The sequence below is a fragment of the Grampus griseus genome (genome assembly GCF_964374135.1).
Source record: "Grampus griseus genome assembly, chromosome: 4".
Lineage (NCBI taxonomy): Eukaryota > Metazoa > Chordata > Mammalia > Artiodactyla > Delphinidae > Grampus > Grampus griseus.
Genome location: NC_138997.1, coordinates 94009743 through 94031291, shown reverse-complemented (window position 1 = coordinate 94031291; position 21549 = coordinate 94009743). Strand labels below are relative to the sequence as shown.

At 37.0% G+C, this 21549-nt stretch overlaps 1 protein-coding gene across 2 annotated transcripts in view; it reads right to left on the bottom strand.

The window, feature by feature from the left end:
- The window catches only part of PPARGC1A (PPARG coactivator 1 alpha), a 115729-nt gene that overhangs the window by 29316 nt on the left and 64864 nt on the right, over positions 1-21549 (bottom strand). For both annotated transcript variants that reach the window (XM_082653225.1, XM_082653224.1), the window contains exons 3-7: positions 10673-10867; positions 8718-8840; positions 7648-7852; positions 3533-3578; positions 3350-3423 (exon numbers count right to left, since the gene is read on the bottom strand). In XM_082653225.1, the coding sequence (XP_082509351.1) occupies positions 3350-3423; positions 3533-3578; positions 7648-7852; positions 8718-8840; positions 10673-10867 (643 nt within the window). The remainder of the gene's footprint in view (positions 1-3349; positions 3424-3532; positions 3579-7647; positions 7853-8717; positions 8841-10672; positions 10868-21549) is intronic.

The following is a 21549-nucleotide window of genomic DNA, read 5'->3' as shown; positions in this document are numbered from 1 at the left end:
CAACAAATGAAAAACAACCTCTGGGCCCACCTTCTTTTGAAAGTAGCAAAACATTATAAACAGTAAATAATATTTTCCCTTCATGCTACTTGGACAATATGTGTTATTTTCCCAACTGACTATAAGCCCACATCTTAAAAACAAGAATATTTATTTAGCACCTACTATGAGCCAAGTACAATAGTCCATGGTTTGCATGGATTAGTCTCTATGTCTTTTTTTTTTTTTGCGGTACGCGGGCCTCTCACTGTTGTGGCCTCTCCCGTTGCAGAGCACAGGCTCCGGACGCACAGGCTCAGCGGCCATGGCTCACGGGCCCAGCTGCTCCGCAGCATGTGGGATCTTCCCAGACCGGGGCATGAACCCGTGTCCCCTGCATCGGCAGGCGGACTCTCAACCACTGCGCCACCAGGGAAGCCCAGTCTCTATGTCTTATGCTTGATAAATATTCCCCAAGATCTACAGTGTTGCAAGCATAGAGCAGGTATTATATATGTTATATATGTTGGTAAATTGATTTCCATTGTACTCAATAATCTTTCAAAGCACTAATAAAAAGGGATTTAAACTAGTAAGATGAATTCTGGTTCACCAACAGAAATAAATCCACTGTATATATTTTTAGGATGCTAAGTATTTTTTTAAAAAGTATCTTCTATAAATTCTCAACAGTGTAGCCTACTAACCTTTCAAATGTATAACTAAATCATTTAAAATTAGGTCAGTAAGAGAAATAATAAAACTTCTGACAAGAAGAAAATAAAAATAAGTGCTTTTTTGTAACATCATAATCTTATGAGTACAAGGAATGCAATTTAAATGATGTTATACACATAAATGAGCAAAATATTTTAAAAACGAAGATACCCAATGCTAGCAAGGATGTAATAAAGCAAATATATCCACATAGTGATAATAGGACTATAAGTGGAAACACCTCTTTTGGAAAGCAATGGGGCAATATGTATCAGAAGCCCCCAAGATATTTATATCCTTATATTCGTATTAATAACTACTAGTAATTCATTTTGAGAAAAATAAGATTTAAAAAATTTATGAACAAAGATTTCCACTGCAGTGCTATTTCAAAATGGTAACACTTTAAAACAACCTAAATGTGTAACAAAGAAGTATAATTAAATTTTGATACAGTTTGATGTACCTACTCAAACTAATGTTATACAGCACACTAAGAAAAGCCTGATAATAAAGGGTCTGTGATGATATAAAACTTCCTTATTAAAATGTTAACTGAAAAATCAGAATGCAAAATTATGTATATACAAAATGATCACAGATGTAAAAATATCCATAGAAAACAATTTAGAACTATACACAATTTTTCCACTAGTTTGTATTTTTGACATTTTTTATAGTAAGCTTATATTATTTATAATCAGAGAAAAATTTAAAAAATGTTTCTTTAATGGAAAGCTTGGTATCAGTATATACAGTGGAAGCTTTCTCAAACCTCTCTAAACCAAAGCAACTTACACCTATAGCCATCCTAAACACTCCTAGTTAATAGATTCCTTTCAGCTGGTTGTTACTATAGCCAAGGTAATGTATGTTCACAAATCCACTAATGTCCATTGTACTGGTGACTGAAATTATGTCAGATAATAAAATATTATATAACTGAATGAAATATTAGTAAGAAAAGTTTTTTCTATTAAAAGACCCGATAAAGGTATATTACCAAAAGAAGGGCTGTCAACTTAGTTGTAGGTGGATGGTATGGGAAAACATAAGGAATTATGATTATGATTTATGTTAAAAAATCGTAAAAACCTAGAATGATTCTGCACTCAGACTACCACACAAATACCCTTAATTATTTTCCTTCAAAAAGCAAGAAACGAAACGTGAATACCATCTGTGTTGCATTATTAGTGAAGTTTGTGCCAGAAAGATGAACGGATCCCTAGTTAGTACATTTAAGTTCAGTGCAAAGGTCTCTCTGTCTTATACCAAAAATTTTATATTTGAATGTGTAATTTGTATGTTTTAAGCAAAAGTAAAATGATTAAACTGTGCATACTTCAATCAACTTTTTAGATAAAACTGCCAAATACTCACTCATTGGTCGGACAAGAAGGCCTCTACTGCACATAATACACGCACACAAAAAGTTACTTATGATCACATGTGTAATTGTAATTTATTTAAGAAATGATGTTATATATATTCTTTATATGTGAATACATGTGTGTACATCTATTATTATATAACGATATATTTATACTTGTATACGCACATATAAAATATATATAAATACCATGAAATTAACTGCTCTACTGCTTGACCAAATCATGCAATCATGCAACAGACCTTTCATAAGGAAGTAAGTTAGCAAACTCAAAGGGTGAAATTAAACTTAGTAACAGTGTCCACGGTGTGTGTAGGCACCGTAGTTCTGGTTGAAAGCATTTGTTTAACTTACTGTTCCTTTACCCTTATCAGCAATGGCCAAAGCCTAGGAACTTCTTGTACAGACATCCTCAGATTCACTTTCTCGTGGGGTTCAAGTGCCTAAACCTAGGCACTTACTGCAAAGGCACCATTTGCAGCCAACTCAGAAGTCTGCCTAGGAACTCTGGATTTCTAAGTTTCTCAGGGGTTAGTTCAAGTTTTTAAAGCTTCTTCCTCTTCAGAATGTGAAGTAAGACTGGCCAAATAAATTAAGAAGTCCAAACGGTGAAGGAAATTGCTCTTGTTTAAAATATATAAGAACATTTTGTTTTGGTGAATGGACATATTTTCATTTTTTTCCTTTACTGGAAAGACATAAAAATGGTAACATATATAGGAGAGCATTACACTGTTGAGTACAATGGTGATTAAGAAAATATTTCAGGTGAAGTATTGATAATTAGTAAACCTGAGTTCAAACCTTTGCTCTTTGTTTTCTAGCTCTGCAATCTTGGGCAAGTTACTTAACATCTCTGAACCTTATTTTCTCATCTTAAAAATGAAAAATACTACCACCATCTTCATGAGGTCATTATGAAATCAGCTAAAACCACTTATACGCTTGGCATATCTATTGAGTGGAAGACCAATAAATGTTAATTTCTCCTCCTACTCAAGTTTTAGTGTCTTAATCGGAAATAGGTTTATTTGTGGATCCAAATCAATGATATATATCAGAGGGTCTGGCCCAGGTGTGACACACAATAAATGTCTCCTCCTAAAAAAATAAACAACTGAAAATATTTATAGATAACTTCTTATCCAATGTTGTTTGTACTCTGTGAATTTCATTAATCACATAGAGAATATACTCTAATATATATTTCACATACAGACTCACCCACACAAAAAGATTCAAGTGAAATGTAAGGCTTACCTGCAGTTCCAGAGAGTTCCACACTTAAGGTTCGTTCAATAGTCTTGTTCTCAAATGGGGAACCCTTGGGGTCACTGGAAGATATGGCACATTTATAAAAACAAACTGAAATGGAGTTGCTGTAGCCAAATGTATTAGAACCCCCTTCCCTTTCTGAAAATGGTTACATTTCATAATACTTACTTTGGTGACTCTGGGGTCAGAGGAAGAGATAAAGTTGTTGGTTTGGCTAAAGGAAAAAAAAGGAAACTAATTATGAAATATTGAGAGTTTTCAGATTTGTTTTCTTTCTACAAGTCAAGTTGGGAACTGGAAACTGGAAAGCTAAAGTAAGGAAGTCCCTGAATATTGGACCAAACTCAGACAACAGTCCATTATGCTAAAACAAATTCCAAACAACATTTGCATCAGTAAACTATCATTTGAAAACACATACGAAAACAGAATTTTCCCCAAAATGTAGCATCCCTGTTAAGGATACAAAATTTGCATCAGACCATCAGAGAGAAATAATGTTTTCTATTTTAATTTGGAATATAGTACACGGTTTGTTTAGGCAAGAAAACAGCAGAGTAACTACAAGACGACAGAACGTTATGAATATTCAGCTGATTTTTCTCCTAAAATGTATAATTTTATATCTAGCCCTGAGAATAGGTTATTTCTATGGGCCAAAGCTCACTCAAGAACTATTCTATTCACCGAAAATTAAGTGAGAGATTATGGCAAATTGTGGACACTGACCCAGATAGTTTAAAAGGCCTTCAGATCCCCAAATCTGATAGACAACTAAAGGAAAACTACTGTTTATCAGTTGAGAGACCTATAGACTTGCAAAGAGAGCTCATCTACTTCTTTTTCTGCTTCCTAAATCTTACCCTCCTACAGAAGGCATTTCCCAGTTATGAAGGGTGGAGTAAGAATCTTCTTCTCACTCCAAAATTTCAATTGCTTCTCCTTGGCAGTCTTGTCTTTTGAACAGAAGGAGGGGAAAACATGATGAGAAACGTACTTGGGATATACGTCCACATATTATGTATATATATGCTTATCTATAAAGATATTTTTATATGTATGTAGATTTTGTCAATTTTTTCTCATTAAAATAACTACTTTCAAAAGGTCAAGAGGTAGTCATTTATGTAATGAAACTCATGGACTTGAAACCAAAAAGGTCTTTAGTATAAACTTTCTTATTTTATGGATGAAAAACCTGAGACCTAAGATGCTGCATGATATTTCCAGGGCCATAAAACTAGTTACTGGCAGAGTCGGGCCCTGAATATGTTTTCTTTCCCCTATTATCAAAAGGAATTGCATTCAACAGATATTAAAGGAAATTAATCAACACCAGTAATTAAGGCCCTTTGAAATGTGAAAGTACTATTTATGTCCAAATTAGGTTGAAATTAGGTACTTTACTTGGACAAATAGTATTTACATATACAAGTAGTATTTACATAGTATTTAACTTACAGATTTAGATTTCGTTTTTAAACAACTGAATAGTTTATCATCTATCCAATATGCATCCAGAAGTATGAAGCTCATGCTGTCTTGTGCAAATTAGGAACATTGACTGATTGGCTTTTTCAGATATACCCATAAATGAACTGATTTGACATTAACTTTCTAATATGTCTGACATAATGAGCCTTTCAAAAAGAACACACTTATGAAGGAACTTTACCAACTTCTATGGTGCTCAACTAATAATTAAGATAACACACACAGGTTCTGTACAAAATATCACCAGGTATGAATATGTGCTATGTCACACAATAATGTACATTGAAAATCGGTCACTGAAATTCCAGTTTTCAAGGTGTGGGGTAGCCTATCTGGAATGCTCAAAGGAAGATCCCCCAAATTCTGATCGTTGGGTAAAAGTAAGGCCCATGGCAATGGAAGGAAAGGAACAGGCAGTGGTCATATTTCGTGGGACAAAATGCAAACAGGAAATGAGGGTCACAGGAAGGGTACAGCTTCAAAGCACATCCAGAATCTAATCCCAAAATAATTCCACGTTCACAAAAACTACCACTAGAGGAGCTTTGATTTGGTTTACTGGAAGTTTAATCCACACTGTTCCAATGACTGGTAGACCAGAGGCTCTAAGATCCTTGAGGACAGGAATGAATCTTTTTCATGAAGATCATGATATCTTTGATGAATGACTGATATCTTTGATGAATGAATCAATAAATGAATAAATGGGACCATACAATCGCCAAAGTCCAGACCATTATCCTAGGGAAGTGAAAAGAACTGGACCCTACAATGGTACAGAGAGCACACGTGAAGCTCCGTGCAAAAAAATGACAATATGTTCAATAAGGTAACCTCAGAAAATCCTCTTAGTTATTGTTTCTAATTGTTCATATATTTTCTACATTAAAATTTTGAATAATAATTTAAATAATCCCTGAAACTCAGCATTTATTTCCTGTTGGTTATTAACAGCCAGCCATGTTTGCATGTTTATTTTCTTTTAGACCTCTAGTAACTACAGGAATTTTTTTTTCTTTGGTTGTTGTTGTTTAACAAGCTTTGTTCTATTCTGGGATATACTTCTGATGCCTCACCACAGATATATACCTTAAAAAAAAAAACCCTACATACAGCAGGTTTTATCTAAAGTGTATGTCCTTCATAGGCCAATTTAGTTCTTCACTGCCATGGTTTGTAACAGATTACAATAATATTTAGTGGTACATGGATTGACAAAATTAATAAACCCTCAAAATCCAAAAGGACCAAGTAAAATTAAAAAAAAAACAAAAAAACAAAAAACCCCCCACTTTAAAACATGTGCTGCTGGACTATGTTTACTGACTACAGGGTTCCAGCAAGTTTGGGGCTTCAAATTCAGCTCCAGAAAATGAACATATGACCAGGACCATGTGGGGAGTAGCCCAGTGAATTCTTCATTTCAGGTCACCCACTAGAATCCCACAGCATGTCTGGTTCTGCACTGAGAAAACTGTTCCAGCGCATGCATGTGAGAGGCCAATCAGGGTGCAGCAAACTGAGAGACTGTGGCCCATTTTGATAAATATATTTCCTTGAACTGACAGAAAGGGATGGATAGTGATTTTTGAGATATCCACCAAGGAAAATCTAATTGAGAGCCAATTAAAAATATTAAAGGAATATGAAAATCCCGGGTTTATGGTGAGGTAGGGATGAGAGAGGGAAATTCAAAACACTGGAAAAGAAAAGATGTATTAAAAGCAGCAGCAACAGCATACCTGTATGAAATAATCATGGTTCAAAACAGGGATCAGGGGCTACCACTCTGCAGCTGGAAGGGGAATTGGGGAAACAAAAGGGAAAAAAAAAAGAGGTGGATGTTTATAACTGCTATTTTAGAATGTGTCTACTTCCACTACAAAGTCAGAGGTACAGATAATGTGGAAGTTAAATATTTTAAAGCAACGGCAACTTTCTATGGGCTCTCGTTGGGCCTCTACAATTAGAATATTTTGAAGGAAGACAAAGAAAGAAAGAAAGAAAGGAAGGAAGGAAGAAAGGACGAAAGAAAGAAAGAAAGAAAGAAACAAAGAAACAAAGAAAGGAAAGAAAGAAAGAAAATTTACCTTTGCTAAGACAGACTTTCCCCAAATCACCCTGATCTGCTCAGAAGTATCAGCCTTCTAGTAACGTACGGGGACAATAAAAATCACCCCAGATGTTTCGTGTAATATAAGCTTATATTTTTTAAATAGAAAGCAAATTTTTAAAATATCCAGGAATTTCCAAATCCTTATTTACAAAATAAAATTTGTGAGTATACCACGTAGTCTAAAACAAGAATGCACATGATAGATGAGAGACTGCATAAATACTAGTTACTATTTCATAAGGGATAGACAGCAAGCAAATCAACAGTGCCTCATTTTTTTTTCCATTATTGGAAGGGAAAAAATAAAAGCTCTTTCATGAATTGGCTAGCCCAGCTTGCTCAGAACTTCAGTTATCTCAGCAATTCAGAGATTCCTACAAACCTCATCGGATGTTGCAATTCCCTCTCCACCACCCCTGGCTCCCCACCCGGCTAACATTTCAGGTGCCTTCTGGTGATTGTGAATTAGGCTGCATTTCAGCTAAATAGGGTATGTTCAACCTGTGTCCAAGGAAGGATTTTTTTTCCCCCAGTTATCATAAAGTGCTGAGTTCCCTTTCAAGAGAGACACCGATGGAACAGAAGCCCGAAGGTTGGGTATCCTCAGCCCAGCGTAGGCTTGCCCTGCCCTCTGCGCCCTCACCAGCAGCTTGTGTTTGGGTCCACAGCCTACCTTGTAAATGTTGTGACTGAGATTGTGTGTGGACCTTCTTTTTGGAGGTGCATTTGTCTCTGCTGCTGTTCCGGGTCTCTGTGGGTTTGGTGTGAGGAGGGTCATCATTTGTGGTCAGATACTTGAGAAGCTCCGAGCAGGGACGCCTTTGTGGCTTTTGCTGTTGACAAATGCTCTTCGCTTTATTGCTCCATGAATTCTCGGTCTTAAAAACAAGGCATAAAGAAAGCTAAAATTGGTGAACTGAACCTTATCAGAATGGATATAGGTTTTCTGAAGAGATGAGATTTTCAATGAAGTGTTCAGTCTAAGTGTACTAGATCTATGAGCTGTGAATAATTGTTTGCAGAACAAGGAAAGAAAATTACATTTAAAATTCCTAAATGACATTTATGCAGCTTTTTATTTCATTTCTCCTACATTTCAGTGTTCCTACTCAGCAACATGTAACTAACAAGACCCTACAGACCCTTTACTGTGAGTAAAAAAAAAAAAAAAAAAAAAAAAGCCGGATTAAACCTTAATTTGCCACTGATTGCCAGAGCCCAGTAGTCACAATTCTCTTAAGTACCCCTTAACGCTCCGTTTTCACTCACAGTGAATGGCAAGACAAACATTGTTTAATACAGCCCGCTAACCGAATTATGTCATTCCAGCATTCCATGCAATTAATGGCAGAGATAGATCTTTTGTGGTGATTCCAGAGCAATCTTTCTCAGGTTAGACAGTTGGCAAAATGGCAATCCAGCATCTTAAAGTCACTCATAGATGATACTGGACTATCAGCAAATTTTATTTGCCCACGCTGCTGCGTGTATTCATAAAGTAGGCAAGAAGTAAGAACTGTCATTTCAATCGTCCAAAGACAAAGCGTTGATGAACTCTTCCTAGTTTAAAATAGCTAGAGTATTGCTTTTGGAAACCCATTTCGTAATCTGTTTCACCATTAGGAAGCCGCTGCAGGATTCCAGCTGAATTAACACATAGAAACCTATTGTTTATCTTATAGCTTTAAAGCCAAAGTCCCTTGTGACTTCCCCTCCTGTATTAAAAAAACTTTACATTTGTACCTTAACAACTGCAGGGTTTGTTCTGATCCTGTGATTATGGTTTGCATGGTTGTGGGTACTGAGGCCACTGCATTCATTATAACTTAGCTGAGTGTTGGCTGGTGCCAGTAAGAGCTTCTTAAGCTGGAAACATATCAAGGAAGAGAGAAAGCAAGAAACGTTAGGCATCTTTTCAGCATTAGAATAAGCTGTTGAAATTTTAAACTTAAAATTAGTTAATTTTAATTACAAAAATGAATTCACTCTAATCATAGCACACCTTAGCACAATAGCACTAAGGAAACATTTTTAAAAAGTAAGAAAAAGTTTGGCATTACACTACAAACTGTGAAAGTGTTACCTTCTCCTACATTTGAGACTTAGTAGTATCTACCTTAATTTTCCTTTTAGATAAAGTAAGCCAGAAGAATCTTCCTAAAAGGATTTCCAAATACCTATGAGGTGAGAAAAGCTGCTTTACTAAATGAAGACTAGGGGATTTGGGGGTGGGGGTGGGGTGGGGTGTACATTTCCCCCTCAATAACCCAAATGAATCAAGGGGCAATAAAGAAAAGATTCTGTGATGTTTTGAATCATGTTTCACAATCAAGTGTAAAACACTACTGATTCAAATAATATTTCGGATAAAAGAGTGGCTTTCACTAAAAAGAATTTTTAAGTAGGTAGAGTCCTGGCCTGTAGATCAAGAGATCTGGGTTCTGGCTTTGGCGAAGCATTTCCTCTCTTTTGACGTCTTTCTCTTCATTTGACTTGCTGGCCTTCCAGGACCTCCCTGATGGGATATGTAGTATGCCTCTGAGTCAACAGCCCCTCCCAACTGAAACCACTGCGTGGATGAACATCATTGGGTATCCACGTAAAGAAATCAGAGTCTTAGGCAGCAAAGCCAATGACACTGGCACATGGAAAAATTGGGGAATACATATGTTACCACTGCTTATGAGATATTCTCCTCTAAACCAGAAATCTCAAACTGCAAAGGCATATAAGTAGGGTCTCCGTAGGTTTACATGGAATGCTTTTAACATGTAGAAACTTAGAGACGGGAGAGAAACAACACCTAAACGGCAGGCCAAAGCACGCTATTAAAGTTTGCAGGATGGCATTCCATAATTTACATTGCATGCTTGTACATCAGATTTATGGCAAATGACAAATGGCTACCATAGCTGAGAAGGTAAACTGTGTCTTAGAACTAATAAAATCCTGGTCGAGTACTGCACTGAAAAGAAAATTCACTCTTCATTGCCAATAAATCTACTCTTCATTGCCTACCATAAATTTAGGTAACTTAGGTGGCAAATGTGCTATTATTTTCCAGTCTTCATAAGAATTATGGATCCAAAGCCTTGAAATACTGCATACTCTTTGATCTACCTTCTATTTCTAAAATAATATGCATGAGAATAAAACTACAAATACGTCAATTATCATACAATTTATGATGGTGAAAAAAAACCAGGAAAAAGACTAAATATCCCCACCATAAGGGATTGCTTAATAAATTAGTTCATCTCCAAACAATAAAATACTATGCAACCATTCAAAATTATGCATCTATTTAAAATTCATGAACATGTTCATGATATATCTTAAAACAAGAGATTTCAATAATTTTTGATACTAGAGATTATTTGAAATTACAGGTGAACTTTTTGTGTATTCTCTTCAGTTGTCTATATTTTCTAAGTTTCTAACCACACACATCAATATTACTAAGATATAAAAATCTACAAAAGGTAGTTTTAAAAAACTGCAGTGAGACCACATGAAGACTGTATTATCAACATTTTTCAACACAGAATCACAGAATTTGCAACTCCGAGTGTGCTTGGGGATTATTTTGGCATCAGTCTAAATGAAAAATCCAAACCTTATTGTTACTACATCATACCCACGCAGCGGGTAGCCAGAGGCAACTCCAATTCCTGTTAAACAGTAGGAAGGGTTCTTACCAGAGACGGCTCTTCTGTCTCCTGAGGCGGAGGGGTGCCATCAGGCATGGAGGAAGGACTAGCCTCATTCTCGGTGGTCACATCTCCATCTGTCAGTGCATCAAATGAGGGTAATCCGTCTTCATCCACAGGGAGACTGTCCAGTGTCTCTGTGAGGACTGCTAGCAAGTTTGCCTCATTCTCTTCATCTATCTTCTGCAAAAAACAGTAAAACAGAAGTCATGAGTTAGTTCACATTGGGAGATGAGTAATCTATTAATCAGCATAGGCTGAATATGTTTACCCAAATGAGTGTGTGATACATGAAATTTGGAACATCCGTGCCAGAACACAAGATCACGTCTTCCTTAAATTCCAAAGCCCTTTTGGTCTGAATCACGCAATCAATTAATACCTTTAGTGTACCAATCTCTGATTGTTGAGCTGTCCAATTTAGCTATTTATTGTGTTGGTGTTAACACTGCTAAATACGATTCTGTCTTGTTCACGTCATTTTCCGTATATTTATGTCTTGTTTCCTTAACTAAAAGAGAAGATTTAGAGAATCTCAGGGCTTGAGAGCATTTTAATTATCATCTATTGCATCTTCAGATATAGTGTTTCAATCTCCTGTACAGCATACCCACCAAAATGTTTAGATAACCCTCTGTTTGAACACCACTACAAACTGAAACTATACCAAGAAAAACTATACACTTCCATGGTTTCAATTATAATCTCATCACTGAACACTCCACAGCCATCTATTTCTCTCCCTGACATCTCTCCCAACTTTAGTCATAAATCTATAACTGCCTACTGGACATTTCTACCTGATAAGAGCTCCCTCATCTCAAAATCCAAACTTAGGAACTTTCGTGGAAAAAAAACCAAAAAAACAAAAACAAAAACAAAAAACTTGCTGTTTCTCTTGACTTTCTGGGTTTGGATAACAATTCTTCAGACCCTAAACTCTGGAACCACCTTGAGTCCTCTGTACCTGGCCAGTCACTAGGTAGAGCCTTACTTTGTAACATCTCTTGAATGCATTCACTTCTTGTGACCAGGGGTACTTTCTAGGGCAACGTCGCCTCTAACGGGGGCTCTTGCAAACATGGTTTAACTCATTTTCCTACCTGCCACACTCACTTCCACCAACACATCCTTGGAAAGCTCATCTTCAGTTATTCATTGCACAAATATTTTTGAACACCTACTGTATGTCAGGGCCGTGTTAAGTGTTGGAGACACAAGGAGAAACAAGACAAAACTCTGCCCCTCTGAGAAACCACCAGGGGAAGGAAAGAATCTGTAAACAATTTATTATAAAAGAGAATATTCATTTATTTCAGCACTCTGTAAAAAAAAAACCTCAAGATCTTCCAAACTGGAGCTTATACCCCTTGTCTATAGGTCAATGCGCTATATTCTTATGTACCTGGGCAACCAATGCCAATGCTGGGCATACAGTAGACGGTCATTGATTACTTGCTGAATAATTCATTGATCTGCATTTTTTTAACCTAAAATATATGTTGTGTAGATCACTTTCTTTTCCTTCTTTTAGCACTTCACGTTGTCCAATCTGACCTGCTTCATAAGTCATTTTTTTAAGTTCTGTACGCTATGACATTAACAATATCAGCTAAATTATCCCACACAGATTCTATTACAAAATACACCTAAACTGCTGACATGTAACAAAGTCAGCAGTGCCACACTTCCTTTCTCTCTAGCACTGAACTCCAGTTAATTGACCTGACAAAATTACAAGAATCACAGAATAAGACAGCTAATCAGAAAATCAAATTGTATTACTAGAAAAATTAGGCAGGCGTTTATCACGTATACATTCTATTTTCACATAAAAATTGCTTTCCCTCCTTACTGATGATTCTCCATCCAGGAGTAAAACTATGAACATCTTTCTGTTTTGGATTCAAGAAGGCAAGAAGAGCCATAGATACTCATGGTAAACTTTATTTGGCACTTTTAACATTTGTTTCCATCTCCCTAATGGCCCTGTACTTGACCTTGTGAGTCAAGTGGTTTGGGGAACACAGTGTGGAGTAACAATTCTAGGAGTTTTTAGACTCTAGTGCAGGCAGTAAACCCTAATCAGAAGGGGTGAAATGTTAACTTCAAAATTGCACCACTTCCTTCCATAAATTGGTCAATCCTTTAAAATCCAAATTGCTCAATTCAATAACAAGACTTTATTGAGCATCCCCATCACCCTCAACTCTTCTGGACTCTGTCCATGTAACCTTAGTAATAAAGATACTGAAATAATTTGCTCCTATTTTCTGCAGCGGATCATAATCTGGTATCCAAAGATGCCAATCTCTCCCTTTTAATTTTGATTTCAATTCTCCCACGTACCAAAAACCAAATTCAGGTTATTAAACTATTCTGAATAAAAGTTATATTTAAATGAAATATATATTATTTTAAATCATTTCAAAATCATCTCAAAATCTCAAAATCAGATTTACACTAATATAAGTATCCCCATATTGCCTAATAAATATAATCTTTGAAAATGTCTCAAGCACACACATGCATGCTTACACACACACACGCACATGCACACAACACACACAAGCACACGCACAAGCACTTTCAATAAGTTGGACATCTTTTCCAGGTATCCCAGTTTTCAGAAAGGCTTACTTCACTGAAGTTCAAAAAGAGCTCAGGAAAAATAGTTAAGCATGTTTACCAGTAAATGAGTAATTTTGTTTACTCTGATTTAAATTTTGCATTTGGCTTCCCAGCAATACTACAAGCCCCTATTTGCTTTCAATCACATAATACAATAGTGTCTTAGTTCTATCCCTAGTGTAAACAAATGACGATAATTCCAATCAAGTGAAAATGACAAAGAACACTTAAATTAACTAGTTTTCTTCAGTTCCTTTAATAAGCCTGGGTGAGTGTACACCAAATACAATGGCAGAAATACTGGAGCTTGATAATGTCATAATTAATTTACAAGACCTGATTAAACCACCAACTATTTAAAGTCTCCTCTCTCCTGAAACCACCATGGGAGGGGAGGGTTTGTGGAATGGAAGACTGGCATTGTGGGGGGGGGGAGGGGGAGAGGGAGGGAAGGGGGAGAGAGGAGGGGAGGGGGAGCGGGAGGGGGAGGGGAAGGGGAGGGGGAGGGGGAAGGGCAGGCTGGTCTTAAATCAGTATGGAACAGTGGGACTGTAATCATTATTTACAGGCAGTGTCCGTTAGAAATAATTATTAAACCTTTTTATTATCATCCTTGTGTATGTGTGACTCAGAGAGGTGCTCCAAGACCATTTGTTTTAATAAAGTTGCTCTTGAATTAAGGTAGAAACGAATGCTATGATTTCAAAATCTCTGTTTTCTTTCGTCATAGCATACTGGGAAGAAAGTTTGATGACACTTCTGTGTTGAAGCTCAACAGATATTCGTACGTGTAAAGTTGAGTGAACACTGTCCCTCATTCTGACAATTTCAATTAATTTGGCATGAGTTTCAACAATCGAACACCCCAGAGAAGGCAACGCATGTGACCAAAAGAACTCAAACAATTAATGTCACTTTCCATTATTGCTTCGGTCCCAATTTACAGAGCAAATAAATGAAAGTCGCTGCAGACAAAGCCCACTGGCCTACTAACACGTGTCTGTTCACAGGGCATGGAAATACATGAGTCAGGAAAAATGCCATTGCAAGATAACCTTTCCAAGACTCGGCTCTGATACTGCTTTCTAATTGTTCAAAATAACTGTTTTTATAAAAATATACTAATTAGCTCCATGTAAGTTAGGAAAAGAAAAGCAGAGCGGTGAAAAAGAGAGAGCAGATCACCAATTGGGTGGTGATCTACAGCTACACAAACAGCTCAGTCTCCTCTGGGGGCAGAAAGGCAGACGTAAGGTTGGGAAGCAGACAAGGAACATTTCCATGTGGAGCTCTGTGGCTATCAAGCTGCATTTCCCACGATGGGTTTCAACCTTGGCCTCTCCTTACATAAAGGAAGTCCACTGCTATTCTTCTGACCTAAATAAAGGTCCTTGTGACTCTAACACTTCAATCTCTAAGGGCTCTCCAGGAATAAAGAAGGCATAGCAACAAAAACTCACTCAAGGTGTAAAGAATTTCCAGTGACAGATACACAGACACATACATGTATACTAACAAACCACAATTTAGAATGTGCAACAAATCGGAAGCCGTATTGTGTCCTTAATAAACGATAGTTCAGAACAGTCAATAAAACCAGAAGATTCATTACCTCTCTTTGGAACTGTCGGGTCCCTATATGAATTGCACTAAGTGTGATACAATTCAAAAGGTACAGCTGAAGGAAGGTAGATTCAGCCCCTTCACACGCCCCAAGTCACCTCAAGATTGAAATTTGGGATCCAGTGTATAATATCTGGGCCTTGCTCCTTTGTGAGCAGTTGGCAAAAGGATCTTCCAACCAGTTACACATGGTGGGGTAGACGATGCATTCAACTCACCCAAATGCACATAGAGTGAATAAATCCACTAAATTAAGGAGGAGGTGAGGGACTCTGAGATGCTGACGCCTGAAAGGAGAAACACAGAGTGCAAAACTGCATGAGGTATCCCAAAGATTTTTAATGCAGACTGTCTGGAAGGACCATGCCCTGCTTATGATAGTCATTTTTTCCACATCTTGTAGAATTGCAATTATACTCTGCATCCCTAGGTTCTTACACCTGCTTGATCTCTGTTTGATAAAAATAGTTTAATAGCCATTTAATCACAGCTTCATTATCTTAGCTCTCTTAATGCGAATTAGGCCAGGAGAATTCGTGCCTCCTCATTAGTCAAATCATCAATAAGAAGGAAACAGTGGGGTCTTCTTATCATTCATTAATCAGTTTCAATACCTTAGGGGCTGTTTACTCTGAGATCAATCTGTGTGAGAGGTCCCTTAACCTCTCTGAGCCTCTATTGTTTTACTATGTAAAATTTCGAGTTATCTCCCGAATTCCTATTACAGAATTTTTCTGCACTCATGAGTAATAAGGAGGAAAAAAAAAGAGTTGATAAACGCCTGAGAATTCTTAAAGAAGGTGCTCAATAAACATCTCCTGTATATGCCCATCATCTTGATTACCTGTATTTGAACTTCATTCTTTGAGCACGTTCTACCGCTGACTCTTAGCACTGGGCCAGCTTCCTCCCAACTTCCCAGCATGCCTTGGGTTTCCTTCTTGCCCCATCCTGCTGATTTGGAAGCAGCTAATGAAGACAAAATTAACTCCTACTTTAAGTGAGGCCTAATTAAGAAGGGAATTCTGCTAGAGTAACATCTGGTAATGTATTCTGAAGCCAAATATAAATGACATTTTTGGATTATCCACTATATTGGATTATTTGTTCCAATAGATCCCACCAGGAGTTGAAATAAATAAATAAGAAAGTGAATTTTATGATAGATTCAGGGGCTCAGATAAGGAATACAACTGATCATAGGCATCCCTTTCCCGAATCACCATATATAAAGTGCTGTACCACCGTTTCATGCACGAAAAGGCAAAAAATGTTTGCATGTATCAAGGTTGGTTTTGATGTATCAAGTTTGATTCAAGATTTGCAAGAAGCTGAATTCAAAATAAAGAAAAAATTTTTCTTCTGAAATGAAATAAAAAATAACAATTCGGATTAAACCCCTGAAATAGAATTTGAGGTTTTAAGTTTTTAAAAACCATTTTAATGAGGACAGATAACACTTCACTAATTGTTTATTGCACATGTCTGCTCTGAGTAGTCTGAGTCTTTGCTGAAGACGTTAAATATTTTGAATACTATTTTCAAACAATTCTTTTTCCTTCTTTCTTCTCTTTCTCTCCTTGAATGCTCTACAATCCACTGTGGTTTTTCTTGTTTTACTTACACCCAGGCATGGGTAACAACAGCACGTCTGTCTACCTTCTCACACTCCAAATCGGGCAGAATCCCCACATGGCACTTATAGGTTGCTAACTCCTACCCCATTCCATAGGAAGAGACTCTAAAACACTCCACTAACTTTTCGCTTAGCATATGGAATAAAGGGCTCTGAAAATGGGATGGTCACTTGAAGGCAGAAAAAAAAAACAACTTAAGAAATCTCAAGCATATATGTCCAGCAGAAAAATAATCAAGACAGTAAAGACCACCTTACCTCACATCACATATTTCTTATAAAAAATACTTTTTCTTCGATTCATTTCTTACAAATACCCCCAAAGTTAGCTTAGTCCTCTATTTTATTCCCAGGAGAGATACAATGAGTACATTAGGCGCCACTGTATTTGCCCTGTCAGATGCCAGAGTTGCTGGTTGTATGATATAGTGGCTAACAGAAAGAACACAAATTTAAATTTCACTGTCTAGGCAACTCCCCATGAAACTACAGGCTACTTAAAATATCGTGTACGTAAATGTGTCTACACACATCACACCCCTCAACACATATAAGTCTGCATTTCAAGGACATATTTAAAATAGAATCTATGTATATGTGCCTCTCAATCTCTTGAGTGTATTCTACATATTCAATTGTCATTGACTGTGTAAGTGTATAATCAGTGCATGTATTTTTCCTCCCAGTTATCTACTCTAACTGAAGAAAGCAATGAAGAAAAACTGAAGATAACTCCTGCAAAAATAAAATAAAATAAGGATCAAGTGGAAATAAATACAAGCAAAACTGAAGGATTCCCTCCATAGATGTATTTACCTGTGGGAGTCCATTTCATTCCCGTTAACACTTAACGCTCCTATTTAAGCGGGCATAAAATTTAGGTTCACATCTGTACTTAGGCTCTATACTAACTTATTAGCTTATATCACACACTCATGAGTTAATAAGCATGCCCTGAACATATGGAGTCCATTATTCTGAAAAGGTCACATGAGCCAAAAGTGTAAATACAGAAGTTCAAGAGAAAGGCCTAAGAAAATCCTGGTTGATGCACTCAAAATGAGCTAGTTAAGGGGTGGGTGGGGGAGATGTTTCAAGTCTATTCCTCACACTATATAGAGGAGGCAACTGGGTTGTGCCATCAAACAGGAGGCTTAATAGACCTGAAAAGAGCCAGTAAGGCATTCCATTTGTCCTCAAGTTTAAACCAAGAGAGAAACTGGGCAGGTTATAAGAACACCAGACTGGAAGTCAAGAGAATGGATCCTAGTCCCATGTGGACCACCAGCTATCTGTATGGCTTAAGTCAAACAACTCAATTCCGGCTGCCCTGCACATGCTAGAATGATCATTCTATAGGCTCCCAACTGGCTTCCTGTTTTCACTCTTGCCACTTGCCACCCCATCCCAATAGTCCATTCTCAACCCAGAAGACAGTTATCCTGATAAAACTTGAGTCTTATCTTGCCTCAATTTTGACCACACCCTCCATGGCTTCCCATGTCTCTAAGAGTAAGAGTCAAAGTTCTAAGAGTGACCTACTAGCCTAGGATCACCATATAATTTATCATCCAAGCCAGAACACTTTTGAGAGTGACTGGGAATCATCAACAATCAACCACTGGGGGCTTAACCCAGACTACTGCAGGCTAACTGAGATGCATTGCTGGTTGCCCTATATTAGACCTATATCCTCTGATGCTCTCAACACCCCCATTTATCAGGCTGAATCCTTTCCAAACACTCTGAGCTCCTTACTAGATCACAAAAATGCCAGGCATTCCTCTGCCCCAAGGCTCTGCACCTGCCGTTTCCCCTTTCTAGAAGGAGCTTCTGCCAGAAGGCCACATGGCTTGCCCCCTTTATCCCCTTATTTACTCAGATGTTACCTTCTCAGTGAGACCCTCCTAACTACTCCAAACACAGTCTATCCACCTTCCTGGTTTATTTTTCCCTTTGAAACTTACTGCTTAACTGAAACTTAACTCAGTATATATTTTAATGACAATTGTTCATGGTCTGTGTAAAATAGAAGCCCTGCAAGGTCCATCTGATCGCTGGTTAAAACATGTGACGTATAGTAGCAGCTTAATTAAAATGAATCAGTAATAACTAACAAGTCTAATCAGTTCTAAGAATATAATGTGACTTTTCATCCTCCTTTTGTTATTGCCACTGTTATATCCTCTGTAATTCCCACCTCTTCTCACCCTCAGCAGATTTGTCTTGATAATAATGTTTATCTTAGGCTCTGATTTAAAACAGCTTCCATTCATTTCTCATGCAGTTTTTGTAAATCCATCTTTTGTAAAGGAAGGGTTTGGGATGGGTCTTGTAAATGTAGAGATTTACTCTCACCAATTCTGGTGTCTGGAAAGATACTGGAATGCATTATTAAGCAATTAATTCGCAAATATCTCAAAAGAGCCAAGAGAAACATCATGCCAGACCAGCTAAATATCTGTCCATGCAGGAACATCAGGCTCACTAATCAAGAGAAAACAACTGATACAATCTATCTGGATTAGAGTGAGCTTCTTTATTTCATACCTTATAACATACTCGTCTACAAGCTAGGTATATATATTACTCTTAGCCAGAGGGTTTTTCAAACTGTGTTCCATGGAATCTTGGACATCAGTACAGTTACTACAAGGATTGATTGTAAACATTTTAGTATATAATACATTTTATATAATTGAATTCATATACAAATATAAATAATTTGCTTTTAGAAAGCAAAATGTACATTCAATTGTGTTATTTATCTTATCATAAACACAGTGGAGATCACCACTGCCTTAACCTGCCTAGTTGAATCATTTGGCATTGGTCTCAAGATTTAAAAATATCTTGAGATGTGCACATGAGCAGTTTAAAACCTGAAGCCATTTACAAATACTCCTTTCTGTGAAGCAGGGTTTTCTCCATCCTCTTCAATCAAAACAAAGTACAAAATAATCAGTTGCTAAGATTGCTATAACATACCAATCATTATCTTATAACCCAACTTCACTTTTTTAAGTTCGTTTAAATAGTGTCAAAAATATTATGACATATAAATGTTATTTTGATATAAAAAATAGTAAACAGCAGCTGACCTTTACTGAGTGCTTCTCATGTGCATGGTGCTGAGTTAATTTCTTTATGCATATTATTTCATTTAAACCACCATTAACCCTAGTAGTAGCCCGAAACTCATGTGGCTAATAAGAAGCAGAGTTGGATATCAAAACAGACACCTCTGATAAAAACTTGTTCTCCCTCCCTTTTTTTATATGTTAGGATTTTATGGAAGAAATTATTAGAACAAAAATGAAAGTGGGTATGGGCTAGTCTAATCTATATTCACATTTGGAGGGTACAAAATGAATTGGAAAGACATGTCAGTTCATTATCAACAGGTAGGGACTAAGGTGAAGAAATATAGTTACATCCCATGAAGCAGAGTTGGCCTTCCATGTAGAAAGAGGCGGTTTCTCTGAGATTGCTTCTTACTATCTACTGCTGGCCCAGTGTTACTGCCTATCTTTAGTCCTACTGGGTGTGATTTTCTCTTTGATTAGAATGATCTGCCCTTTCCCCTTCATTTTTTTTCATATCTCTGACTCCCACCTCAAAGCCTATTATAAGTGGTCCTTCTTTAATGAAAAGTTTTTCAAAAAATCCAACCCGTACTGGTGTCTTCAAGCCTTTATAAGAGTAACCTGGATCCCTGGTTAGAAATACAGATTTCTGGATCCCACCACATACCACCAAATCAAAATATCTAGATCAGTGTTTCTCAGCTTTGGCACAATTGACATTTTGGATCAGATCATTCTTTACTCTAGGGGAAGCTGCCCTGTGCCCTGTAGGTTGTTTCACAGCTTCCCTGACCACTACCTGTTTAGATGCCTATAGCACCTCTCCAGTTGTGACAACCAAAATTGTCTCCAGATATTGCCAAATATTTGCCAGGAGGCAAAACTTCTCCCATTTGAGAACAATTTCCCTAGAGAAACAGTCCAGGATTCTGTAGTTTTGATAAGCACACCAAGTGATTCTGATAATCATGCAAGTTTGGGTAAGTTGCTATTTTGTGCCTGTTGAGAAATGTATAAATAAAGTTAGAATATACGATTCCACGTATGCTAGATTTATCTCTTCCCACACATGCAATTCTAGTAGTGCCTAATAGTTATTAATAACATTTTTGATTTATTCTGTGTGAATGCTTATTTCTAATAAGCATTCTAATAATTAATGTGCCTAGGTGTTTTACAGCTTACTCCCCGAATTTCTTTTGGATTAGTTCTATGGCATTTTACTCTTTTTATTACAAATCACTCTCCTCTCTCTTCAGCATTTTCTGACCATCATCATTATCGTAAAGTTCATTTTCGTTTTGTAGCCTATTTGATTACATAGACTAGATGCCAAACGATTCTTGAGGATTTTCTTCTATACACTTTCACAGAGTTCTTAAATATTTCTAGACTTCTTAAGATTTTTTTTAAAGATCAAAAGCACATAAAAGCCTTATAAGATTTTCATGTTCTTATGAAAGAGGCAGTGAGGCAAAATATAGATTCTGAAGTTAGATTGCCTGAGTCGGGATCCTGAATTCATCCTTACAAGGTATGTAAGCTTCAGCAAGTTACTTAACCTCTCCATGTCTCCGATTTCATGTCTGAGAAGTGTGTTATAATAATGACTTAAAGGGACTTCCCTGGTGGCGCAGTGGTTAAGATTCTGCACCCCCAATTCAGGGGGCCCGGGTTCAATCCCTGGTCAGGGAACTAAATCCCACATGTATGCTGCAACTACGAGTTCGCATGCCACAACTAAGGAGCCACCCAGCACAACCAAATAAATAAATATTAAAAAAGAAATTTTAATTAAAAACATAAATAAAACTCTGAGCTTAATTTAAAAAAAATAATAAGACTTACATTGTAGGGTTATTTTGAGACTCAGTTTTGCTAATCCATGC